Raw genomic sequence first — 21,925 nt, 5'->3', positions numbered from 1 at the left:
AGATACCCAGCAGGGGAATAGCTGGGTCAAATGGGACCTGTAGTCCTAGTTCTTTGAGGTATCTCCATATTGATTTCCATAGTGGTTGCACCAGCCTGCACTCCCACCAGCAATGGAGAAGGGTTCTTTTCTTGCCTCACCCACACCAGCATTTGTTATTGGTTGATTTCTTGATAGCAGCCATTCTTTCTGGGGCCAACATCATTTACTAAAGAGGCTATCTTTCCTCCAGTGAAGGTGGTTGGCTTCTTTGTCAAAGATGCGGTGGCTGAGTATGTCTGGAGTTGTTTCTACATCTTCTAATCTATTCCACTGATCCTCAGGTCTGTTCTTTTGCCAGTACCATGCTGTTTTTATCACAGTAGCTTTGTAGTATAGTTTCGAGTTAGGGATTGTGATACCCCCTGCCATGTCTCCATTGCTTAAAATTTCTTTTGCTAGTCTAGGTCTCTTCTTGTTCCAAATGAATTTTTTGATTGTTTTCTCTAGTTCTGTGAAGTATATTGTTGGAATTTCATTTGGCATTGCATTAAATCTATACAGTAGTTTTGGAAGTATGGCCATTTTCAGTATATTGGTTCTTCCTACCCAGGAACAAGGGATGCCTTTCCATCTTCTTATATCCTCTTCAATCTCTTTTTTCAGAGCGCTGTAGTTTTCAGTGTAGAGGTCTTTTGCTTCCTTTATTAGATTGATTCCTACATATTTCATTTTTTTGGATGCTATTGTAAAAGGAGTTGTTTCCCGAATTTCTCTCTCAGTGAGTTTGCTATTTGTGTATAAGAAGACTATTGTGTTTTGAGTGTTGACCTTATATCCGCTACTCTACTGAATCTGTCAATTAAGTCTAGAAGTCTTTTGGTAGAGTTTTTTTGGGTCTTCTGTGTTAAGTATCATATCATCAGCAAATAATGACAGTTTAACTTCTTCCTTTCCTACCTTTATTCTTTTATTTCTTTCTCTTTTCTAATTGCTGTGGCTAATATTTCCAGCACTATATTGAACAGGGGTGGTGATAGTGGGCATCCTTGTCTTGTTCCTGATTTTAGCATGAAAGTTTTCGGTTTTTGACCATTTATTATGATGTTGGCTGTTGGTGTTTCATAGCCTTAATCAGGTTGAGATAAAGACCTTCTATTCCAACTTTCTGTAGCATTTTTATCATGTAGGGGTGTTGGATTTTGTTGAATGCCTTTTCTGCATCTATTGAGATGATCATATGGTTTTTGTCCTTGACTCTGTTAATATAGTGTATTATATTTATTGATTTATGAATGTTGAACCATCTTTGCATCCCTGGGGTAAATTCAACTTGGTCAGGGTGTATGATCTTCTTGATGACCCTCTGTATTCTGTTTGCCAGTATCTTGTTGAGGATTTTTGCATCTATGTTCATTAGAGAGATTGGTCTGTATTTCTCTTTTTGAGTTAGGTCTTTCCCTGGTTTTGGAATCAAAGTCACACTTGCTTCCAGGAATGAATTTGGAAGCCTTGTTTCCCTTTCAATTTTCTGAATGAGTTTAAAGAGTAATGGTGATAGTTCTTTAAATGTGTAGAATTCAGCAGTGAAGACATCAGGACCTGGGCTTTTCTTTGTTGGTAAATTTTTTTATTATATTTTCATTTTCACTCATTGTAATTGAGGTGTTTACAATTTCTATATCTTCTTCATTTAACTTTGGCAATTCATATATACTTAGGAATCTGTCCATTTCTTCTGTGTTTTCCATTTTATTAGAGTACAGGTTCTCAAAGTAAGAACTGATGATCCCCTGGGATTTCTGCTGGATCTGTTGTGACTTCACTGTTTTCATTCTTAATTGCATGCATTTAAGCCTTTTCTTTGCTCTTTTTGATAAGGTTGACTAAAGTTTTATCAATTTTATTTATTCTTTCAAAAAACCAACTCTTTGATTCATTAATTTTTTGTATCATTCTCTTAGTCTCCATTGCATTGATTTCTGCTCTGGTCTTTATAATTTCCTGTCTTGTATGAGCTTTGGGTTTGTTATGCTCTTCTTTTTCTAGGAGCTTGAGGTTCTGCATTAGGTTATTTATCTGAGTTCTCTCTGTTGTCCTAATATGGACATTCACTGCTATGAATTTCTCTCATAGAACTGCTTTCATTGTGTCCCATAGAGTCCTGTATGTTGTACTGGCATTATCGTTTACTTGCAGAAACTGTCTAATTTCTTCTTTAATTTCCTCTGTGACCCATTGGTTGTTCAGGAGGGTGTTATTCAATTTCCAGGTGTTTGTGGGATTTTTGCACTTTCTCATGTTATTGATCTCCAGTTTTATTGCCCTATAGTCTGATAATATACAGGGAGTAATTTCAACTCTTTTACATTGACTTAGACATGTCCTATGAGCTAGCATGTGGTCTATTTTGGAGAATGACCCATGTGCATCTGAAAACAATGTATATTCTGATTTTGTGGGATAGAATACTCTGTAAATATCTATTAAGTTCATTTGTTCAATAGCTTGGTTCAGTTCTTGAATTTCATTGTTAATTTTTTGTCTAGATGATCTATTTGTGATAGTGGGGTATTGGGCTCCCCCACTACAATTGTATTAGTGCTTATTTGGTTTTTCATGTCCATTAATATTTGTTTTGTATAGTTGGGATTTGTATTTGTTGCATATATATTTATGATTGTCATCTCTTCCTCTTGGATTGTTTTCTTCACAAGGATGTAGTGGCCATCTTTGTCTCTCTTAATTAGTTTTGACTTCAAATCTACTTTGTCTGCAAATAAGATACCTACCCCGGCTTTTTTCTGGGTTCCTGTCACATGGAGAACTGTTTTCCATCCTTTTATTTTCAGTCTATGTATTTCTTTTTGAGTTAGGTATGTTTCTGGTATACAGCACAGTGCTGGAGTTTGCTTCTTAATCCATTCTGTCAGTCTATTTCTTTTGATTAGTGAATTGAGGCCATTAATATTGAGAGGTATAATTGATAGATATTGACTCATCCTTGTCATGATGTTTTATTGTTGTTGGCTCTTTTCTTATTTTCCCCCCTTTCCCTTTAGTTTCTTGACTTTCCTGGTGGCTTTAGTCTGTTAGTCCTCATGGTGTTGTGACCCTCATTGTTTTTTTCTAGGATATTGTTTAGACTTGTTTGGTGTGCTGGTTTGGTGTTCATGAAATTTCTCAAGTATTCTTTGTTGTGGAAGTATCTAATTTCCCCATCGATTTTGAAAGATAATTTTGCAGGATACAACAGTCTAGATTGGAAGTTATATTCTTTTAGGGCTCAAAATACTTCACTCCAGGCTCTCCTTGACTTGAGGGTTTGTGTTGAGAAGTCTGCTGTGATTCTGATAGGCTTTCCTTTATAGGTGATGTTTTTCTTTTCTCTAACTGCTTGTAGGATTTTGTTCTTCTGCTGGGTTTCTGGGATCTTGACTTATATGTCTAGGTGTAGATTTTTTTTGATCGTGGCTAGGTGGAGTTCTATATGCTTCACTTATCTTTATGTCTAATTCTCTATCTTTGGGAAGTTTTCAACTATTACTTCTGTGAACAGTTTTTTTATGTCAATTGTACATTGTCCTGCTTTTTTTTGGACTCCTATCAGTCTTATGTTATTCTTCTTTGCATCATTTAGCAGCTGCTGGATTGATTTCTCTTGGTCCCTTACTATTTTGAAGAAATCTCTGTTTTCATGGTCCTTAAATTCATCCTGTCTTCTATACCTGATATTGTATCTTCAGATTCCCATAATCTGCTGTGCATGCTTTCAATGGAGTTTTTAATCTCCTGAATATCTGTTTGAATCTGTTTCATTGATTCCATTTCTTTCTCATGTTGGGTGATCATGGTTTCCATTTCTTCCTTATGCTGGGCATTTATGGGTTCCAGCATGTTTCTGAGCTCATCTATTTTTTTATTTGTTTCTGTTCTAGAGCCTCTAATCATGTCTTTCACCCTGCTCACCATCTCTGTAATTACCTGGGTGATTATTTCTGCTTTGAATTTTTCTAGAGCCTCATTCTTCTGTTTTGTTACTTCCTGTGCTGTCAGTTCAGGGTGCCCAGGTGGTTGATTATCAGCCTTTTCTACCTCGTTTCCCCCAGAATTTACCCTTGGTGGGGTGGAAGTCTGAGTTTGTATCTTGCTTAAATGTCTTCTCATTTTTGCCTTTGGTACTGTCCTTGGTTTAATTCCTGGGTTGATACTTCAAAACTGCTTATTGTAAGTATCTTTGTTGCTTGTAATTAGAACCCTTATGGAATGATTGTTTCTCAGAGGTGTCTTTCTGATATAGCTGGTTTTTAGGTTTTGAGTCTCATGCCTCTGAGGCTGTCTCATTTTCATTATACCAGGAAGGACCACTGACTAGATCAATAACAATGCCTTAGCCCAAGTTATACAATCAGCAACCCCAAAGCATCAAGTACCTCTTAGAAAATGACATTTTGTGGTAGTTATTAATCTATCACCTTTAACTGTGTGAATTAAATCAAAATTGAGGACCAACCCAACATATGTTTATAGTGAATAAACTCTTCAATATAGCAACTTTACCTTTCGGGATGGGAAGTTAGAAGGAGTTGGGGAGGGAGGGATAAGTAGATAGAAGGATAGGGGAAGGTTAACAGTTCAGCCAGAGGACACAGTTGAGAGAAGGAAAAGAGAATAAAAGAAAATAAAAGAAAAATAAAGACGATATCTGAATTAGGGTCAGAACAGGAACAAAAAGGGAGATGAAGAACAATGTGGGACAGCAAGAGAGTGAGTTAGAGAGAGAGAAAAACAAAAGAGAAAAGAAAGAAAAAGAGAAGAGAAAAATAAAAAATTGAAAAGATAGGAAAAAAATTAAAAATAAGAGCAAAAAACCCCCATAATAATAATTTTAGAAATTAAAAAAAAAAATGAAAATTTTTTTTCCCTCAGGGTATGTCAGGGAAAATTTTCAGAGAAAATTTTTACTCCTTCAGGGTATGTCTCTGCTGTCACAATAGACAACGTGGGGAGCAGTGTGCAGTTATAATTCAATGAGTCTTAGCAAGCCAGTCACAGAACCATGAGATTCAAGCAGATTTCTGGCTGCAAGTCTCAAGTGGAGCTTCCTGTCCTTCTGTAGGGTTGAACTCTGCAAGGTTGTACTGCAGGTTCCAGCTGCCCCTCCCCTGAAGATAGTTCAGGTTCTGATGGGAGGTGATGATCCCTCCAACTTACCCAGTATGTTAGTCTGGTGGTCTGGTGTCCCCTGTGTCTTTGTAGTGTGGAACCAGGTAGCAGTACAGCCAAGAGGCCAGAGGCAGGGGGTGTCCTGCAGGCACCCATGTGGCTAAGTGGATCACTGAAGTGGTTGTGGCCAGTGGTGAGGGATCCTCACCTTCTGGCTGTTCCCTGAGGGTGTGTTTGGCATGGGCTGGATGGGACGGGGCTTCTGGTGACTCAGTACCTCTCTCTGGTGCCCTCCCGGTGTGCTTGGCTCCAAGATTTTTCTTTCTTTTTAAAGATAGTAAATATTTTAAGATTCTGCCTTAATGTCAGTGAGCTGTTTCCTTATTGGAAGTAGTATTTCTTTCGTATTGACTTCCCTCAGGTTTAAGAAGTATCATTATTATAGAAACTGACAACACATAATATGGGCAGATACTATTCTAGACAAACCAGTATAGGATTGAGGAATGAGCAGACTCCTGGGCCCATAGCCTGTTAATCATTGAAATCATGGTTGTGTTTTCTTCTGGGATGGTCAGTTACTTCAAGGTTGTTTGTGGTACAAAACCACAACTCTTCCCTTAGGCCCAACAGGTAACTAAAAGTAGAATAAACTATGACCTTTATTTTGTATTTTGTTAAATTAAAACTTTGGTTCAAATCCCTTCTCAACTCTGCATATAGTTATGTTAATCATTTGGGGATTGTCTGTCTAAAAGTTGGCAAAACAAGGTTGATAAACCCTAGATTCACATGATCTCATCCCTCTTCAAGACTGAGGACACCAAAACATGGAGGGATGCCCAACTATGCCCAGAAGTCAGTAGCCATTGTACCGAAGCTGTGGTCACCTGGATTCCAGGAAAAGTATAAACTTGACAGAAGCCACTACAGACAGACAATCATTCTGTAGAAACAGAACCATCCCTCAAGCCATTAGGATTCCAGAGTTTTGAAACCAGGACTGAGATAATGATCAACCAGAACCACCCCACCACCTACACATAAAACTCATCCCTTCTCTTTGTTCATGGGTCAGTCTGATCCTCTTCACCAGTGTGGCCCTTCCAGCTGCCCAAGCTGGAGTTCTTTCCTACTTTCTACTCTTTTGTTATACTCTCAAGACAAGGTCCCTTACCATTTCCCCCTACTTGTTTTTCAGACAGGGTCTTGCTATGTAGTTCAGGCTGGACTTGAACTCACTATAGAGCCCAGGCTGGCCTCAAACTCACAGCGATCCTCCTGCCTCAGCCTCCTGAGTGCTGGGATTGCAGGCGTGTGTCCTCCTACTTTTTAATTAAAGTTTTTTTTCTTGTAAGTGTCAGGTAAAAGGGCTGAAAACCAATTCCAGACCAAGCCACAAGCTTTTATTAGGGGAACAGAACTGCCAGGTGGTTTCTGAACAAAGGGGAGACAAAAGCGATATGGCCACAACAGCAAGTGCCTTTTATAGCAGTGGGGGTGGAGCTTGTAGGAGCTGAGGTGAGGTTGAGTGAGGTAGTGGCTAGGGGCTGGAGGAGCCTGTGACATCACTAGTTGCTAGGAGGAGAGCAATATTAGGTTACTCTTTTGGTGGGAGTAGGGGGATGTTGGAAAGAAGGTAGCTATTATATACAACCGCCAACCTAAATTGGAGGGAAGTCTGTCAGTAAGTTTGTGTTTCCATTTTATTTTGCATTATTACTTAAAAAAAGGATGCACAATAGGCAACAAAAATATTTATTACTCAATTTTGTTGTTAATTCTGAAGTACTACTAGCCTTATTTTATAGATTAATAAACAGAGGCAACTTGAAAGTAAAAGGTCATTTTTCATGGCCATAAAACTAGTAAATTTTGGAGCCAGAACACATTGCCATAGAACCCCCATTTCTTTCCTGATGTTACTTGCCACATTTTGCTCTGAGAAGTCTGACCTGAGCTTGCAAGCTCATTAGTTGCTATGGAATTACTCAGGTAGTTGTTAGTTGGCTCACAGTAGAGGCTCGAGGGGTGTCAAGCTGTAGTACATTAATTGCCTCTGTTTACAATCTTCTTGTCTACTTAGTCCACCTTGGGCTGCAGAAGGGCACCTGGAATACAGCTGCACATCTATTTTCCATCCTTCAGGTGGTCACTATTTCTATATCAAGAATGCTTATGTTTAATTTGAAGAAAACACTCCTTTGCAAACTAAAATACACACACAAATAAGGGAAAAACATTGAAATTTAAGATTTCACAACTTAATTTCTATTATACTTACCTTTACCTGATTAAATTTACAAAAACTCAGTTGCTGTTTGGAGAGACAGAATAAGGTAGGAGATTTTTAAAAAATTCGATGTCACCTATGTTGCTTCGGGAAGCTTTCACCAATCTCACACCAGTGGAATTAATCTTTCTTTCAGTAAACTGTACACGTAATTGTCATGCAAAACAGATTTATTTTCATGCACAGCAATGAACATTAGGAAAATAGAAAGGAAAACAGTTTGGGGGCAGATGGAAATGATTGACTCTTAAATAGGCAATTTGGGGACCAACTTCATTGGGAACACTTCCAATGCTGCCCTCAGAAGTTAAATGTCTTTAGACATGCCTATGCCAGGGGCTCCAGCAAGGTTTCCAGATAGGCTTTTCTGCTGCTTTTCTGCTGCTCCTTCATCTCCAGCTCTGGTCCCTGCTCCCTCATATCCTGCTCCCTTAACTGCTGTTCCAGGCCCTGCTCCTCACCTCCTGCTCTGGGCCCTGCTCCCTCATCTCCTGCTCCGGGCCCTGCTCCCTCATCTCCTGCTCTGGGCCCTGCTCCGGGCCCTGCTCCCTCATCTCCTGCTCTGGGCCCTGCTCCGGGCCCTGCTCCGGGCCCTGCTCCCCCATCTCCTGTGCTGCTGGGCCTTGTCCCCCCATCTCCTGTGCTGCTGGGCCTTGTCCCCCCATCTCCTGTGCTGTTGGGCCCTGCTCCCCCATCTGCTGCTCCCCCATCTGCTGCTCCCCCATCTGCTGCTCCCCCATCTGCTGCTCCCTCATCTGCTGCTCCCTCATCTGTTGCTCCCTCATCTGCTGCTCCCTCAGCTCTTGTTCCTTCAGCTCTTCTAATTGCTTCTGATAAGTGATTTCACGTTCCAGATAAGTGGTGTTTCTTTTCTGTTTGATCAGGTACCCCTCCACGAACTTTAAGAGCTACAGAAATGAAATAGAAAAACATCCACATTAAGGACAAAGTCTGTAATGAGACAAATTGCAATCCAATAACCAGCATTCCTGAGAACATGTTACAGAAATTACAGAATCTTTAGCTCTATGGCTACTCAGTAACCATTCCCATTTAAAAAGAGGCAAGGTGATTCATATATATTTGTTGCAAGAGCTCTGATCAAAGATTCAAGCAAGACCTGAAGGGGAATACAAGCATTTACTCTCAATGAATGTTAGGGTTTCTCATCAAAAGCACAAATTTCTTCAAGAAACAAGCTACTATTGCAATAGTTCTGCAACCTGTTTGAATGTTTTGGAGATTTTGCAGAGTTGCTATATCTTATTTTCAAAGATTTAGCTACAAGTGGCCTGGCATAAAGCCTAGACATTTGTATCTTTTCAGAGCTCCTGAGTGAGTCTAATGTCTAACTAGGGTTCAGAATTTTTTTACTAGGGCAATTCTTCATTTTGATTTCTTAGGAAGCTTTGAGATGGAGTGTTCACCAATAACCAGGAAGACTGTATAGCAGTCTAAAGTAGAGTAGGTGTTCATTAATACCTACTTTTGCTTTCATAATGCAGGGCCATGAACCTCAAACTGTGGTCCCAGCTGGCAGCATCATTTCACCGGAACTTGTAAAAAGCACAAATCTTGGTTCCCATACACAAACAAATGAATCAACCTTCTGAAGGTGGATCCCAATAGTTGTTATCGTAAGCGCTCCAAATGATTCTGGTGCACATTGAGCTTAAATATTTCTAGTCAAGGTTACTTCCAAGTCCACAACAGAACTATTTCATTCAATCTTTGAGGATGCATTACTCCTGGGAAGATTTTCCTGTCCTGCTTTGAGTTCATAAAGTTGCATTTTTCCTTACCTGGATCCCTAACACCTCCACCCCCATCCCAAACCCATTTCTTGAAATAATTTCCTCTACTTGATTGGAGAGAAATAAGGACATATTGGGTGATTCATTACCTCAGGCCCATTTCCCAGAAGCAAGTTAGAATCCAGAAGTGAGAAATGACTTTGCTTGTCAAACCAAGATAACTCACATGAGTATCTACAGCCTGAGAAGCTGCAGTCTGCAGGTCTTCCAGAATCTTTGTTAATTCAATTTCTGCCTTCAGGGCAGATTTGAGGGCTTGTTCATCATTTTCCCATTTATCTAAATAAGGCACCTATTGGAGAGGAGTAAAAGATTCAGTTTTACATTGGTACATTCTACTTCCAGTAGAATGATGAGTAAGTTCACAGTCAACTGGTTTTCAAACTTTGTAGTGAACTGGAATTGACGGAGAATTTTAAAGTCTGATACCAGGATCAATTGCAGACTCTGAACTAGTTTGGATGGTCTGTGACCCAGGCATTAGGAGTTTTTAAAGATCCACAGGGGATTTTAATCTACTACAAAGCAAAGGTACCAAAGGTATATTATAAGTATATGATATATATGATATATATATATATATATATAGAGAGAGAGAGAGAGAGAGAGAGAGAGAGATATACACACATGTCATTAGCTTTGGAGTTCTCTAATGGTTCAATTCTATTATTAACAGGTATAACGTCTGGTAATGATGATGGAATTTAAAAAAACTTTATATAAGTAAGGCTGTTCTGGATTTAATTTTCCCTGCTGAAATACAGATTGATTCTTTGGAGTATCAGCCCAATGATGAAATTTTTTTCAGGACATTGAGGTGAGATTTATATTAAATACTAGAACTTGTGCCTGGATTAAGTTAGTGATCTGGAAAGGGTGCTAACAGCTCTGGAAAGAAGTTATGCAAATAGTGCTTCTGAAACTACACAGAATATTCTCATCCAGAGATCTTGTTAGACACAACTACCTGGACCCTACCCACAGAGAATTTCATTCCATAGGCCTGGGGCAGTATCCATGAATTTGCATTTCTCCTGATTCCCAAGTAGTAATTCTGCTGATTCAGGGACCATCAGTTTGTAGCTCATTGAGAAAAGCCAAGTATGTATTTAGTGGCAAAACTTTACCCAAAAAGATACTGGCACATGCTTGAGCTCAAGCACAATTGCTAAGGAGCCCATGTACAACCATGAGTTTTCTAAAAAATTAGATAGACATTAATTATTTTCTATATTTGGCAAAGGCCTCATGGAGCACATCACAGCACATTATAGTCACCTGAATAACCGGAAGGCAGATAGTACTCTTACGATTTCTTAGATATCTTAGGAACCGTTTTGCTTGGTACCTCCTCACTTCAGCCTGGTCCTCAAAGAATATGACAAAATTAGGCATTTCCTTCTCTTCAGCATAAGAGCAAGCCTGAGAGAGGTTAGAATGAAGAGCAAATGGGGTAAGAAAGGCTTGTTTTTGATACAAAAGTCTCACATAAATTCACTTTGCTATTTCAATATTTGTCCAGAAAGTACCTCCTTTTGTCATTGTTGGGTGTTCTGTTTGTCCCTTAAACCCCAAAAGTATGTGGCTGTCTTCCTGAGCACAGATAACCTTAAAGACCAGCCATCCAGATTCTAACACACTAGTGTCTAATGTTTACATATTATGACTTTCTGAAAAGTCAAATTTATTAAATTATATGCTAGCATTTTATCCATCAATTGTGTAGATCAATAACAGACATACAGTCTAATTTAAGTAAAACTGTAAAATAAATCTATTTCAGTAAACCTAACACATCTACATTCATTATAAGATGGCACAAAGGTGTAAAATTTTTTATTCTATCTGCCACCACAGATTTCCATATAATTTTGGAAATTCACTAGAAGAACTGTAATTCTATCATACTTTATAATGTACAATCACAATTTTAAATCATTGTGCCAAATTGGCAATACCCTAGCTACTGAATTGCTGTTATCCCTCGAAACAGATCACAAATACAGCCATGACCACTGCTAAGAAGATAGTAAATATATCAATACTGAATCTGAGCTAAAACCTTCCTCAAAGTTGCTCCAGAACTCATACTAACCATGGATAAATACACATCACTGATAAACATCTGGTAAGATATTACATGGTTAATAGCAGTTGTACACTCTTCAGAAATAGGTCCTAGGTCCTCATCGTATTCCATCTCAGTTATGGAAGAAGCAGCCATAATAAGTGCTATTGACTTACGTAGCGTGCTATCCACTTATGTAGAGGACTTCTTAAATACTAACATTAGTATCACCAACCCACTTCTTACAATGAGATAAAATCCCATCCACCTGAGATTAACAGCCACTAATCTGTAGATGAGGATATTGTGTCTAGATAAAATAATCCTACATTTGAAAAGGATGTTAGAGAAAAGGGCTGGGGTTTAATCTTGCTAACTGTCCCAGGCAATATACAGTGTTCCTTCTCATGTTCTCTCTAGAAAGATTTGAGAAATCTGATATTATTCATAAATAGTAAAGCATTAAGAAAATGGATATACAGTATTATCTGTGTTTTTTACCTTCCTTTAAAAATGATGGCACAGCATGTTAGACTCTGGTGAATCTAAGAAAACTGGCTAAAATATACTCTATTAATGAGGACCCTCCTGTCTTTTATGAGATCTTAACACACATACTCCATCTTAAGAGAGGTAGGATGGAGTTCTGAAGTACCAAAATCATAACAGCTGAGGGAATTAAGGCAAATTTCATTGATAAATTAGCACTTTAAATTGGCCTTAGAGGGGAAGGTGGGAAGAAGGTAAATAATTGGAAATGGAGGAAGGCTTTCCACCTGGAAAATAGCCTCACCAGCTGCAAATGCAAGAGGAGGTGTGGTTTCCCTAAATTACAGCCAGGTTGCTCCAGCTGAAGAACTTTGGGCTCCTTCCTCAAACTTTCTCTCAGAGGTCCCTACATGTCTCATGCATGCCCCTTCCCTTGCCTCCTTGGAAAGTAGGGATTGTTTTACTTGTATCCCATGATAGGATGCTTGTGGGTAATATGTACTGAATCAATGCTGATTAAATAAAAATGTATTTTACATATGAGTAAAGCACAAGATTTCCCATAAATCTGGTGGAGCTCTAGTTTGCTTTGAACCATCTCTGTTTGAACTGAAGGAGAAATGACAGGTGTCTAAAAGTCTCTGTAAAAGACAATGTAGAATGAGGAGCCAGCTGAGGGAGATCTTTCTAATGAAGGAGCTGAGCATCTAAAGTTTAAAAGAGTCAAAAACATGAGGACATCAAAGGGAAGGGATGCATGTAAGACGGGCTGTTACTTTTTATTTCTGACTCAACAGAGTCCTTGTCTCAATTTGAATTTATGCATAAATCTCAGAAACAGAGAGATGTTTTAAGAAATTTATGTTTTTCTTTTTTTTTTTGGTACTGGGGATCGAACTCAGGGACTTCCCGCTTGTAAGGCAGGTGGCAGAACCACTGAGCTAAATCACCGGCCCAAGAAATTTGTTTTTCAAGCCAGTTTGCATATAAATCACCTGAGGCTTCCAAAAATTTTACTCTTTTGTGTGGAGCCCGAGAATTTGCATTTCTAATTGTTCTGCCAAATCCTACCTATCCAAGAACTACATCTTGAGTAACAAATTTTAATACATTCCTCAAAAGCTATTTCATTAAAAATTCTGTAAGACAGCAATGGTAGTGCTGGAGAAGTGGTATAGGGAGAGAAAAAGGAAGCATTCATAATACCTTGATGTCTAAGCTTTCAGGACCCTCCTGGCAGCATCCTCTTGGTGGCTGCAGTGCTGGGGCCTCTTCAGCATCTAGCATGAGAGTAACAATCTAGCATTGGAAGGGTAGAGCAGGAAAGAGGAAAGAAAATAATAACTGAGCATAAAATTAACTGATTTTCCTCATAGTATGTGTGTAATGTTAGCCAAAGTCCTGTTCCTCCTACATTATGGGGATTTTTTAAGGAGACTGGTATAGTCTACATGGGCAATAAGGACAAGTACCAATAAAATCTGGATTATTATTATACTTATGACCCAGTCTATAAGATACTAAATTTCTAACCTATATGCCTTACTTAATAAGAGATATACGGGACTTTTGATATTCTGGATGATCTATAATATTATTCCATTGCAAATATTCCATAATTCTACTATTCCATCTAGGCAAAAATATACAACTAAAACCTATACAGAAAATATTAACATTCTTGTGCTAAAATATTATTAAGAAATGTTTCTATCTAACCATTTAAAAATAACTTTACTAATATACAGAGATAAAAGTAAAGAATTACATCATCATCAGTAATAGTTGTGCTAGTATGGTAGATTTAGAAGTAATTTTTTTCCTTTTTCTATTTTCCATAATATATAATCATATTTTTTTTTTCATTTTAAAAAGAAACCTATCAGATACCTTTATAGAAAATTAACACAAAGCCTTTCCCTCATAGGAGTTTCACTGCCTTTATGATATTTTCTTCTTCTCTAATTATAAATATAGTAGATGATTATTATAAAATACTCCAACATTACAGATATAGATGTAGATATATATAGTTTATATATTATATATGTAATATATAGATGTATATACATTATATATATAATGTACAACCTAAAGCCTGTGCCAAACACTGTAGTTCATATATACAGAGTCCACCAAAACAATATATACACACTTCAGGAAAAGAAAAACTTACATAATATGTATATTATATAAAACATATATATATATTATACAATATATAATAAATATATTTTTAGAATACTAGCTTCTTTTTAGTCATGAGATTTTGGTTTTTATGAATAATCTCAGGACAATTCAGGTGACTAAATTGTGGGAGGAAAATAGTTCTTTTATATGAAAAACAATTATGTGCTCCATTTTTCTGTAGATAACTATTGCCTAGATTAACAAACATTTTCACACAAATAAAAAAATGTTTAAAGCCATAAGTCAAACCATTTATATATACAAAAAGTCCCAAATAAAATGGATTTTTCCTTTATTATGATTTAAACAGCTTTTTGCCCATAAGGCAGGACAATTCTAAAACAATAATAATCTAAGTTAAGGCTTTACATTTGAAACACATATTCTAGGCAACTGTGACTAAAAAACACTTATCTAGGGGGTTAAGTCTGTCTAACTTCCTGGTGTTATTAATCCATTCATTACCAGTTCTTTTGTATAAGATCTATTGGATAAGCATTAGTAGCAAACCATCAATTTACTTTAATGAATCATTAGTCCCCTTCTTTCATTATATTTTGAGGATCAGGCCATTAGCAGCACAAGCAAGTGCCAGAGAAAGAGCAGCATTTTAGAAGGTAAACTTAGAGATTTTGCAGGCTGCATTGATTCTTACTTTTCTGAATGCTGGTAACTATTAAGTAGTCAGGAACTAATGAATACAAAGAGCTGGCAAAGCGTACTTGACCTTGCTCTTGTCTTAAAACACAGAAAATATTGGTGATTTTCCTTTCTTTTACCTTCTTTATGTTCATCTTCTTTATTTTCTTTGAAGACTGCTACTCTTTAAATAAAACAACAATATGCAGAATGTCATATTTTGGATGAATCTATTCTATAATTATCAGCCTCAAGGCATAAAACATATCTTTGGGCAATGTGTTTCCTTATTCAAGGAAAAGATGAGTGGTGGATGAAAACAAAAAGCCACTTTAAATTAATCCTAGATTGCATCCTTGCCTGGTAAAATTTAGAAGTGGAAAGTAGTGAAATCTGGGGGTAGGGGACAGGAGTGTTCTTTTCTGCCTTTTCAATATTAGGAAGGACAACACTCAGAGGCAGCCTGTGGGCACACTATAGGAAGTAGCTCTGGAGCTTCACCCTGACCTACTACGGAGAGCAGGATGTTTGTGGGTATGATATCTTCTTCTTCTTCTCCTCCTCCTCCTCCTCCTCCTCCTCCTCCTCCTCCTCCTCCTCCTCCTCCTCCTCCTCCTTTTTTTTGGTACTGGCAATTGAACTCGGGACTTTGAACTTGTGAGGCAGACAGCAGCACCACTGAGCTAAATCCCCGGCCTGCTTGTGGATATGATAATGACAACCATTATCACACACTCATCCTAAACTCCTTGTGATCTCTGGAATAAGTGTTTTTATTGCTGTTTTTGTTTTTGCATGGTACTGAGGTCACTAATGTCTGACAGTCCTTAGGTAGCTTTGGGTTGAAACTGATCATAAAGCAAACCAAGGTGTGATCAGAATACTGGGACATTTCCACTTCCCTCCAACAGCCTTTAGGGTGAGGAAAGGGGCTGAAGGTTTTGTTGATCACCAAGGGCCAATAATTCAACTAATCATGCATGTATAGGGAAGCCTGCATAAAAGGCTCAAAACGATAGGTTTCAGAGAGCTTCCAGACAGCTGAACATATGGAGATTCCCAGAGGGTGGTTCTTCCTGAAAGCATGGAAACTTTGTGCCCCACATCCATCACCTTGCACATTCCTTCATCTGTACCATTTATCAAAACCAGGAACTGTGTTTCCCTGAGTTCTGTGAGTTGCTCTAGCAAATTAATTGAACTCAAAGAGGGGGGCATGATAATTCCAGTTTAGAGCTGGTTGCTAGATGTTCTGGAGGACTGGGTTCCAGGTAGTGTCAGAACTGAATCACATCACGGGTGACCCAGCTGGTGCCTGCTGCACAACCACTTTCTGGGTTAAAGAAACCCCACACCTTCAGTCATAGACATCTTCTGGATTTATGGTGGTGTGAGAGTGGAAGGAAGGATTTTGTTCTTATTAAAGTAGAACACACCCTGGGATGAACTGACAGGTATGATTTCATCACCCATGTCCCAGGGTCTGAATGCCTTGCTCTTTCTTAGAAGATGATAATTTATGCAAAGTATTTGCCACTCTTTTTCTAGACAGCAAGAAACCTCTGGTGTGGGATGAACTATACACTGGCATCAGAGATAGCTCATGAGAAAGGATGGCAGTGACTTCAAAAAACCATTGCAAAACCTAAGGCAGCTGTGATTTACCTCAGTGTTCAGTGAAGAGATGGCAAAGCAAGGTGCAAGGGCAGGATCAGGAGTCTTCAATCACAGAAACATTGTCTAGAACAGTTTATGTATGTTACACTGGGCTAAAATAATTTGAAGATTTGAGAAGTTTGGGAAGCTTGGCTTCAGCTAAATGACTGAATGTGTTTGACATAGGATAGACCAACTATGAAAGGGATATTGTAGGCAACATGAAAATATTTTCAGACCAACAGCTTACATTTTATAATACACTCATATCCATACATAATTTTGTGTTTATAAGTACAAAAGGCAAAGAATCACAAAGAACCTAGGCAACTGCATCATTGTCTACATTCAACAGAGTTAATACTATTATCCCTGTTCCCCATTTCCTAAGTCTGGGAGGAAATGGCAAACACCACCCACACATAGGCTTCACCTTTAGAAGTTGTGCAACTTGGCACACATCTGGGTTTCCACAGAGCTGAACTGAGACTGCACCATGTTCCAGGCCAAATCAGCCAGGAGAGTCACCCACTGCTTTCTGTGTTTCATTAGTGGTGCAGAACAAGCTTTCCAGGATCTCCAAAAGTGATTTGATGTATCACCTTTGGTAACCAGATGAATTTACTTTTGAATTACAGGATATGGTCACTGGTTTTCTAATATTCGTGTACATTTTCCATTGAATATACTGTGTTCTGCCACTGGTCCAGGCTGGGAAGTTTCACTTGAGATTTGAGCAGCCTAAGGAAAGATGTGGAGCTATGAGAATTTCTGACATGCCTTTACTACTCAGTGGAATGTCCTTGTAACTTCCTCAACTTTATTTATTCTTAAATATTTTTTCCATTAAGTTTATTGGTACATTTTAGGTATAAAATACAGTTACATTCATCATTGGGGTCTTGTACCTTTACATGGCGTATGTTGGTTATTTTCTTCCCCATTCCCTTCCCCTCCCTTCACCCTCTCCACCCTTCCCTAATTACAAAGACTTTGTTTCCATTTTTTCCTTTTCTCATATTTTCTCTTTTCCCTTCTCTCCTTTCCTCTACCCCTCCAACTTCCCCTACTCCTTTAGACCTTTTCTTCCTGTTACACAATATAAATTTTACACTTTTTAAATTACAGTATCAAGATTTAGAGGATATTACCACAGATAAGATATGCCTTATCTGAAATTGTTGGGACCAGAAGTGTTTCAGACTTTGGGTTGAAATCCTCTTGATCTGCAAAGAGCATAGGTACTCCTGCTTTTTTTCAGGTTCCTGTCACATGGAGTATTATTTTCCACCCTTTAACTATCAGTCTATGAGTTTCTTTTTGAATTAAGTGTGTTTCTTATATGCAGCATATTGTTGGATCTTGCTTCTTGACCCATTCTGCCAGTCTATTTCTTTTGACTGGTGAATTGAGACCATTAACATTGACGGTTATAACTGATACATATTGAATTATCATTGTCATGATTTCTTTTTGTTGGATTCTTCCCCTTTGCATTTAATTTCTTGTCGTGCCAGACGGATTCATTCTGCTGGGCATCCTGGGGTTGTGATACTCATTGTGTTTTCTTAGGATATTGTGTAAAATTTTTTGGAGTGCTGGTTTGGTATTCATGAAGTTCCTAAGGTGCTCTTTGTCATGAAAGTATCTTATTTTTCTATCAATTTTGAAAGACAGCTTTGCAGGGTACATCAGTCTGGGTTGGAGGCTGTTTTCCTTTAGGGCTTGAAATACATCACTCCAAGCTCTTCTTGCCTTGATGGTTTGTGTTGAGAAGTCTGCTGTGATTCTGATGGGCTTTCCTTTGTATGGGATTTGTTTCTTTTCTCTAACTGCTTGTAGAATTTTGTTTTTCTGTTGGGTTTCTGGAATCTTTATTATATGCCTATGTGTAGATTTTTTTGATCATGGCTATTTGGAGTCCTATATGACTCACTTATCTGTATGTCAAGTTCTTTTCCCCTGCTTGGGAAGTTTTCTGCCATCAGTTCTGTGAACAGTTTTTTTTATGTCATCTGCACTCTCTCCTGTTTCTTCTTTGACTCCAATCAGTCTTATGTTATTCTTTTTTTAGTGTTGTTCTTCTTTGGATTGTCTAGCAGCTGCTGGATCCATTTCTCATGGTCCCTTACTATTTTAAAGCAATTTTTCTTTTCCTGGTCACTAATTGCAATCTTATCTTCTATATCTGAAATTCTGTCCTCACATTGACTCATTCTGTTGCATAGACTTTCAATGGAGTTTTTAGTCTCCTGGAAATCTGTTTGCATGTCTTTTATGGATTCCATTTGTTTCCTATGTTGGGATTCCATCATGTTCCTCAGCTTCTCTATTTTTTTAAATCTTTGTCCACTCTAGATTTATTAATCATGTCTTGCACTATGGGCACAATCTCTGCTGTTATCTGAGAAATGATTTCTGATTTCATTTTTTCCAGATCTTCTTTCGTTGCCAGTTCAGGGAGTCCAGGTGGTTGAGTATCCAATTGTTCCATCTCATTTCCCTTTGGGGTTGCCTTAGGTGATCTAGAAGTCTGGTTTTGAGACTTATTTACGTGTCTTCTCATTTCAACAGATGCAGCCTACTTTGCCTTTGTTGAGGCAACTTTTTGCTCGCCCAGTGGTCTTCAGTTCTCAGGAAGCCACCAAATAGCCTTTACTCTGCTGCTCACCAGTATACTAATTCCTAGGTTCAAAAAGGTGGCCTTCTGGATCCCTGAGCTGACCTGTTGTTTGGATGGGCTTCTGGCTGGGACCTGTGCACACTTGGGATGGTATCTAAGTGTGGCTTTGGCTAGGGCCCATATGTACCTGTTGTCTGGGAGGGCCTTTGGCTGGGGGCTGTGCACCCTAGTTCCTGTTGTGTGAGCAAGCTTCTGGATAGGGTCTTGTGCACTTACTGATGATATTGGGGTGAATCTCTGGCTGTTGCTTGTGTGTCTGTGCAGCTCTTTTCCAGGCAGGCCCTTGGCTTGGGCCAGTGTGCCCCAGCTCTGGTGTTGGGGCAGAGCCCTGGCTAGGATCTGCTTGTAGCCAAATCGCTCTGGTCCACATCACTGCTCTTCCAACTAAGGTGGTCTGGTGTATCTTTATTGCAGAGATTTTCTTCAGTTTTCTGGTGGGCTTTAATTTTCATCAAGGTGCCTCTGAGAGGCCCTCTTTCTGTTGTTCACTTATGCTCTATCTTCTGGAGCTCAGAACAATGTCCTTTATGACCCCCTGCAACTCTTTGGTATGGATCCAGGTAATGGCTTGGCATAGCTATGGGGGAGGGGGGGTCCTGGCACCCCCATGGCTCACCTCCTCGGCACTGGGAGAGCTCTGCTCCTTGGTGCTCTGGGACAGTGATACCATGGCCCAAGAGGCCCACCTCCTCCTTCCTCAACTTTAATCAATGTCAGCAGTCCCTGTAGGCCTAAGGTTCAGGGTTATTTGTGATTGTTCTGATAGCTGATATGTAGCATTCTTGGGTGGATTGTTGGCAAACATTCCTGAACATTAAGCTCCCAACTTTGGGCATGGACTGTCTATAATTTTCTGTGGGTTGCAAGCTGGCAGCGTCCATCTAGTGACCCTTTGTGGGTAAATTGAAGCATAACCAGTAGTGGAGGTTAAGGATATTAGCAGTTTTGAGGGCCACGTCAGGGTTAGGTCCTTCTGAAGGGCCTAGATGGATGTTTTGAGGTACTCCCCCCCAGCAGGGGAGGGGCATTTCTCAATGTTTGAGTAACACATTGAGGCCAGGTCACACTTGTGCCTGGGTCAGAGTAACTGTCAGGCTAAAGAATGGTGAGTGGACAGGGCTCCTTGGCTGCATGGTGCATCTATAGCTTGGGGGGAGTCAAGCACAACACTGCCTGGGATGTTTTGTGGGGTGATTCAATGGTTTGGATTTCCTAGAAGTTCCTCAAACTTGAATCAGGACCTGTGGCCTTCCCCAGGAACAAACAGTTCGGGTTATTTGGAAATTGTGAGGACCAGTAGGGACTCAGCTATCTTGGCCTTGTTTCTGTGTATGCTAATTTAAGCTAAGACTAAGAAAAAAGAATCTGAAGGGAGAGAAGTATATGTTGTGTTTACATCGTGAAGAAGTTTTTGACCAAGAAAAACAAGGTAGGGTAAGAGAAACAAACTAATAGGACAAAAAGTGCAATGTTAACTAAGGACAGAGCAAAAACAGAATACTTAAAGTTGTATAATGAAGAGAAATATATATAAACGAAACTCAAATATTAATAGACAAACCTATGTGGACTAGCAGAGTAATAAGAAGTAGTAGGTAAATTGAAGTAGAGTGGTACTGAATAAAAAATACATAGATGATGTAGATCAGAGTATGTGGTTATGCCTAGGTGAGTTTGTTCTTTATTGAAATAAGTAATTGTTTTTAGATGTGTTGGAACATATTTTTAACAGGAGGATGGCAAGTTGGAGCCCAGTCTGTACAGTTTTGTGACTTAACAATATAGTGTAAATAAAAAATAAAAATAAAAAAGGCTAGGGATGTAGGTCAGTACAAAGACCTCTGGTTCAATCCTCCCATATCAGGAAAAAAGAAAAAGAAATAAAGCTTTCCAGAAGAAACTATTGAGGAGAAACTATTGAGATGGTTTAGAAAATACTGTAGAGATATTCCAAAATGCAATTAAATACTTTTAAATCTTGGAGGAAAGGTGCAGAAATTTATACTGGGTAATATAGTTAGGCCAAATGCTACCTGAAATTCAAGCATCATTTATTGGATTGGATTCAACTTAGCAAAAGATTTTAGAAACATAGTATTCACTGTATTCAAGCATATCCTCTTTTCTTTTATCTATTGTAAGACAATGATTTGCATGAATAGAGTTTACATTTTTATCAAATTTGCAAATAAAAGTTTGGAAGTGCTAATTAGTATACTGTATGACAGAACCAACTGTCAACAGAACTCAGATGGCTAAATTACCTGAAACTAAAATGATAAAATGTAATAAGAAATAAATTCATATTCCTATATGTCAGTTCAAGAAACCACTAGCCATAAACCAAAAGATGGAGATCTTATTAAATAGTAATTCATGTAAAAAAGATATAGATTGTAAATTGGTTGAATGCTCACTCTGAGCAGATAGTTAACAGAGAAGCCAGTTCACATCATTTTTCCACCCCATGGCAGGCCAAAGTGTAGTTTTATTGAATGATTTATTGTATAATTTTTTGGACAACTATACACAGACAAGAGATGGGAAGACTTATTTGTTGGTCTCAGGTCTGATGGTATATTTATTCTCAGGCCTGAGGCCACATTTCATGGCTGTGTACTATCTATTACCATGTAAGTGATCAATGGTACATGATAATAGATGTGACTAAGAACTCAAGGAGCTATTTTTCCTAATAATTCATCATATTTACATTTTATGACTATTTTCATATTTTGGAAATATTTACAAGCTATAGTATAATTGTATGAAAGGGAGATTTATGTATTTTAAAATTGGGGTTATAAAGTTCTACATTAAATGACTTTTAGGGTTAAGAGTGTAGCACTTGCCTAGCCTGCATCAAGCACTATTTGTAATCCCTGTCACTTCCAAACAAACAAACAAAAAACAGAAGTAATTATTATGTGGGATATTCTCTAGTGAAA

General features: G+C 38.5%; 2 protein-coding genes across 3 annotated transcripts in view; one reads left to right on the top strand and one right to left on the bottom strand.

Moving 5' to 3' along the window:
• Positions 1-21,925, top strand: part of LOC101707766 (uncharacterized) — a 151,637-nt gene that overhangs the window by 87,282 nt on the left and 42,430 nt on the right. The gene's annotated exons all lie outside the window — the stretch shown is intronic.
• On the bottom strand, positions 7,591-11,490 carry LOC110344516 (uncharacterized). The gene is made up of 4 exons (XM_021238813.2): positions 11,348-11,490; positions 10,531-10,674; positions 9,419-9,544; positions 7,591-8,346 (listed from the first exon to the last, which is right to left on the bottom strand). The coding sequence occupies exons 1-4, from the start codon at positions 11,474-11,476 to the stop codon at positions 7,870-7,872; spliced, it is 876 nt and encodes a 291-aa protein (XP_021094472.2). The 5' UTR covers positions 11,477-11,490; the 3' UTR covers positions 7,591-7,869.

The sequence above is a fragment of the Heterocephalus glaber genome, unplaced genomic scaffold (genome assembly GCF_053883595.1).
Source record: "Heterocephalus glaber isolate CG9 unplaced genomic scaffold, H.glaber_assembly_v1.0 deba00000122, whole genome shotgun sequence".
In the NCBI taxonomy this organism is placed as follows: domain Eukaryota; kingdom Metazoa; phylum Chordata; class Mammalia; order Rodentia; family Bathyergidae; genus Heterocephalus; species Heterocephalus glaber.
This window is presented reverse-complemented; position numbering and strand designations above follow the sequence as displayed.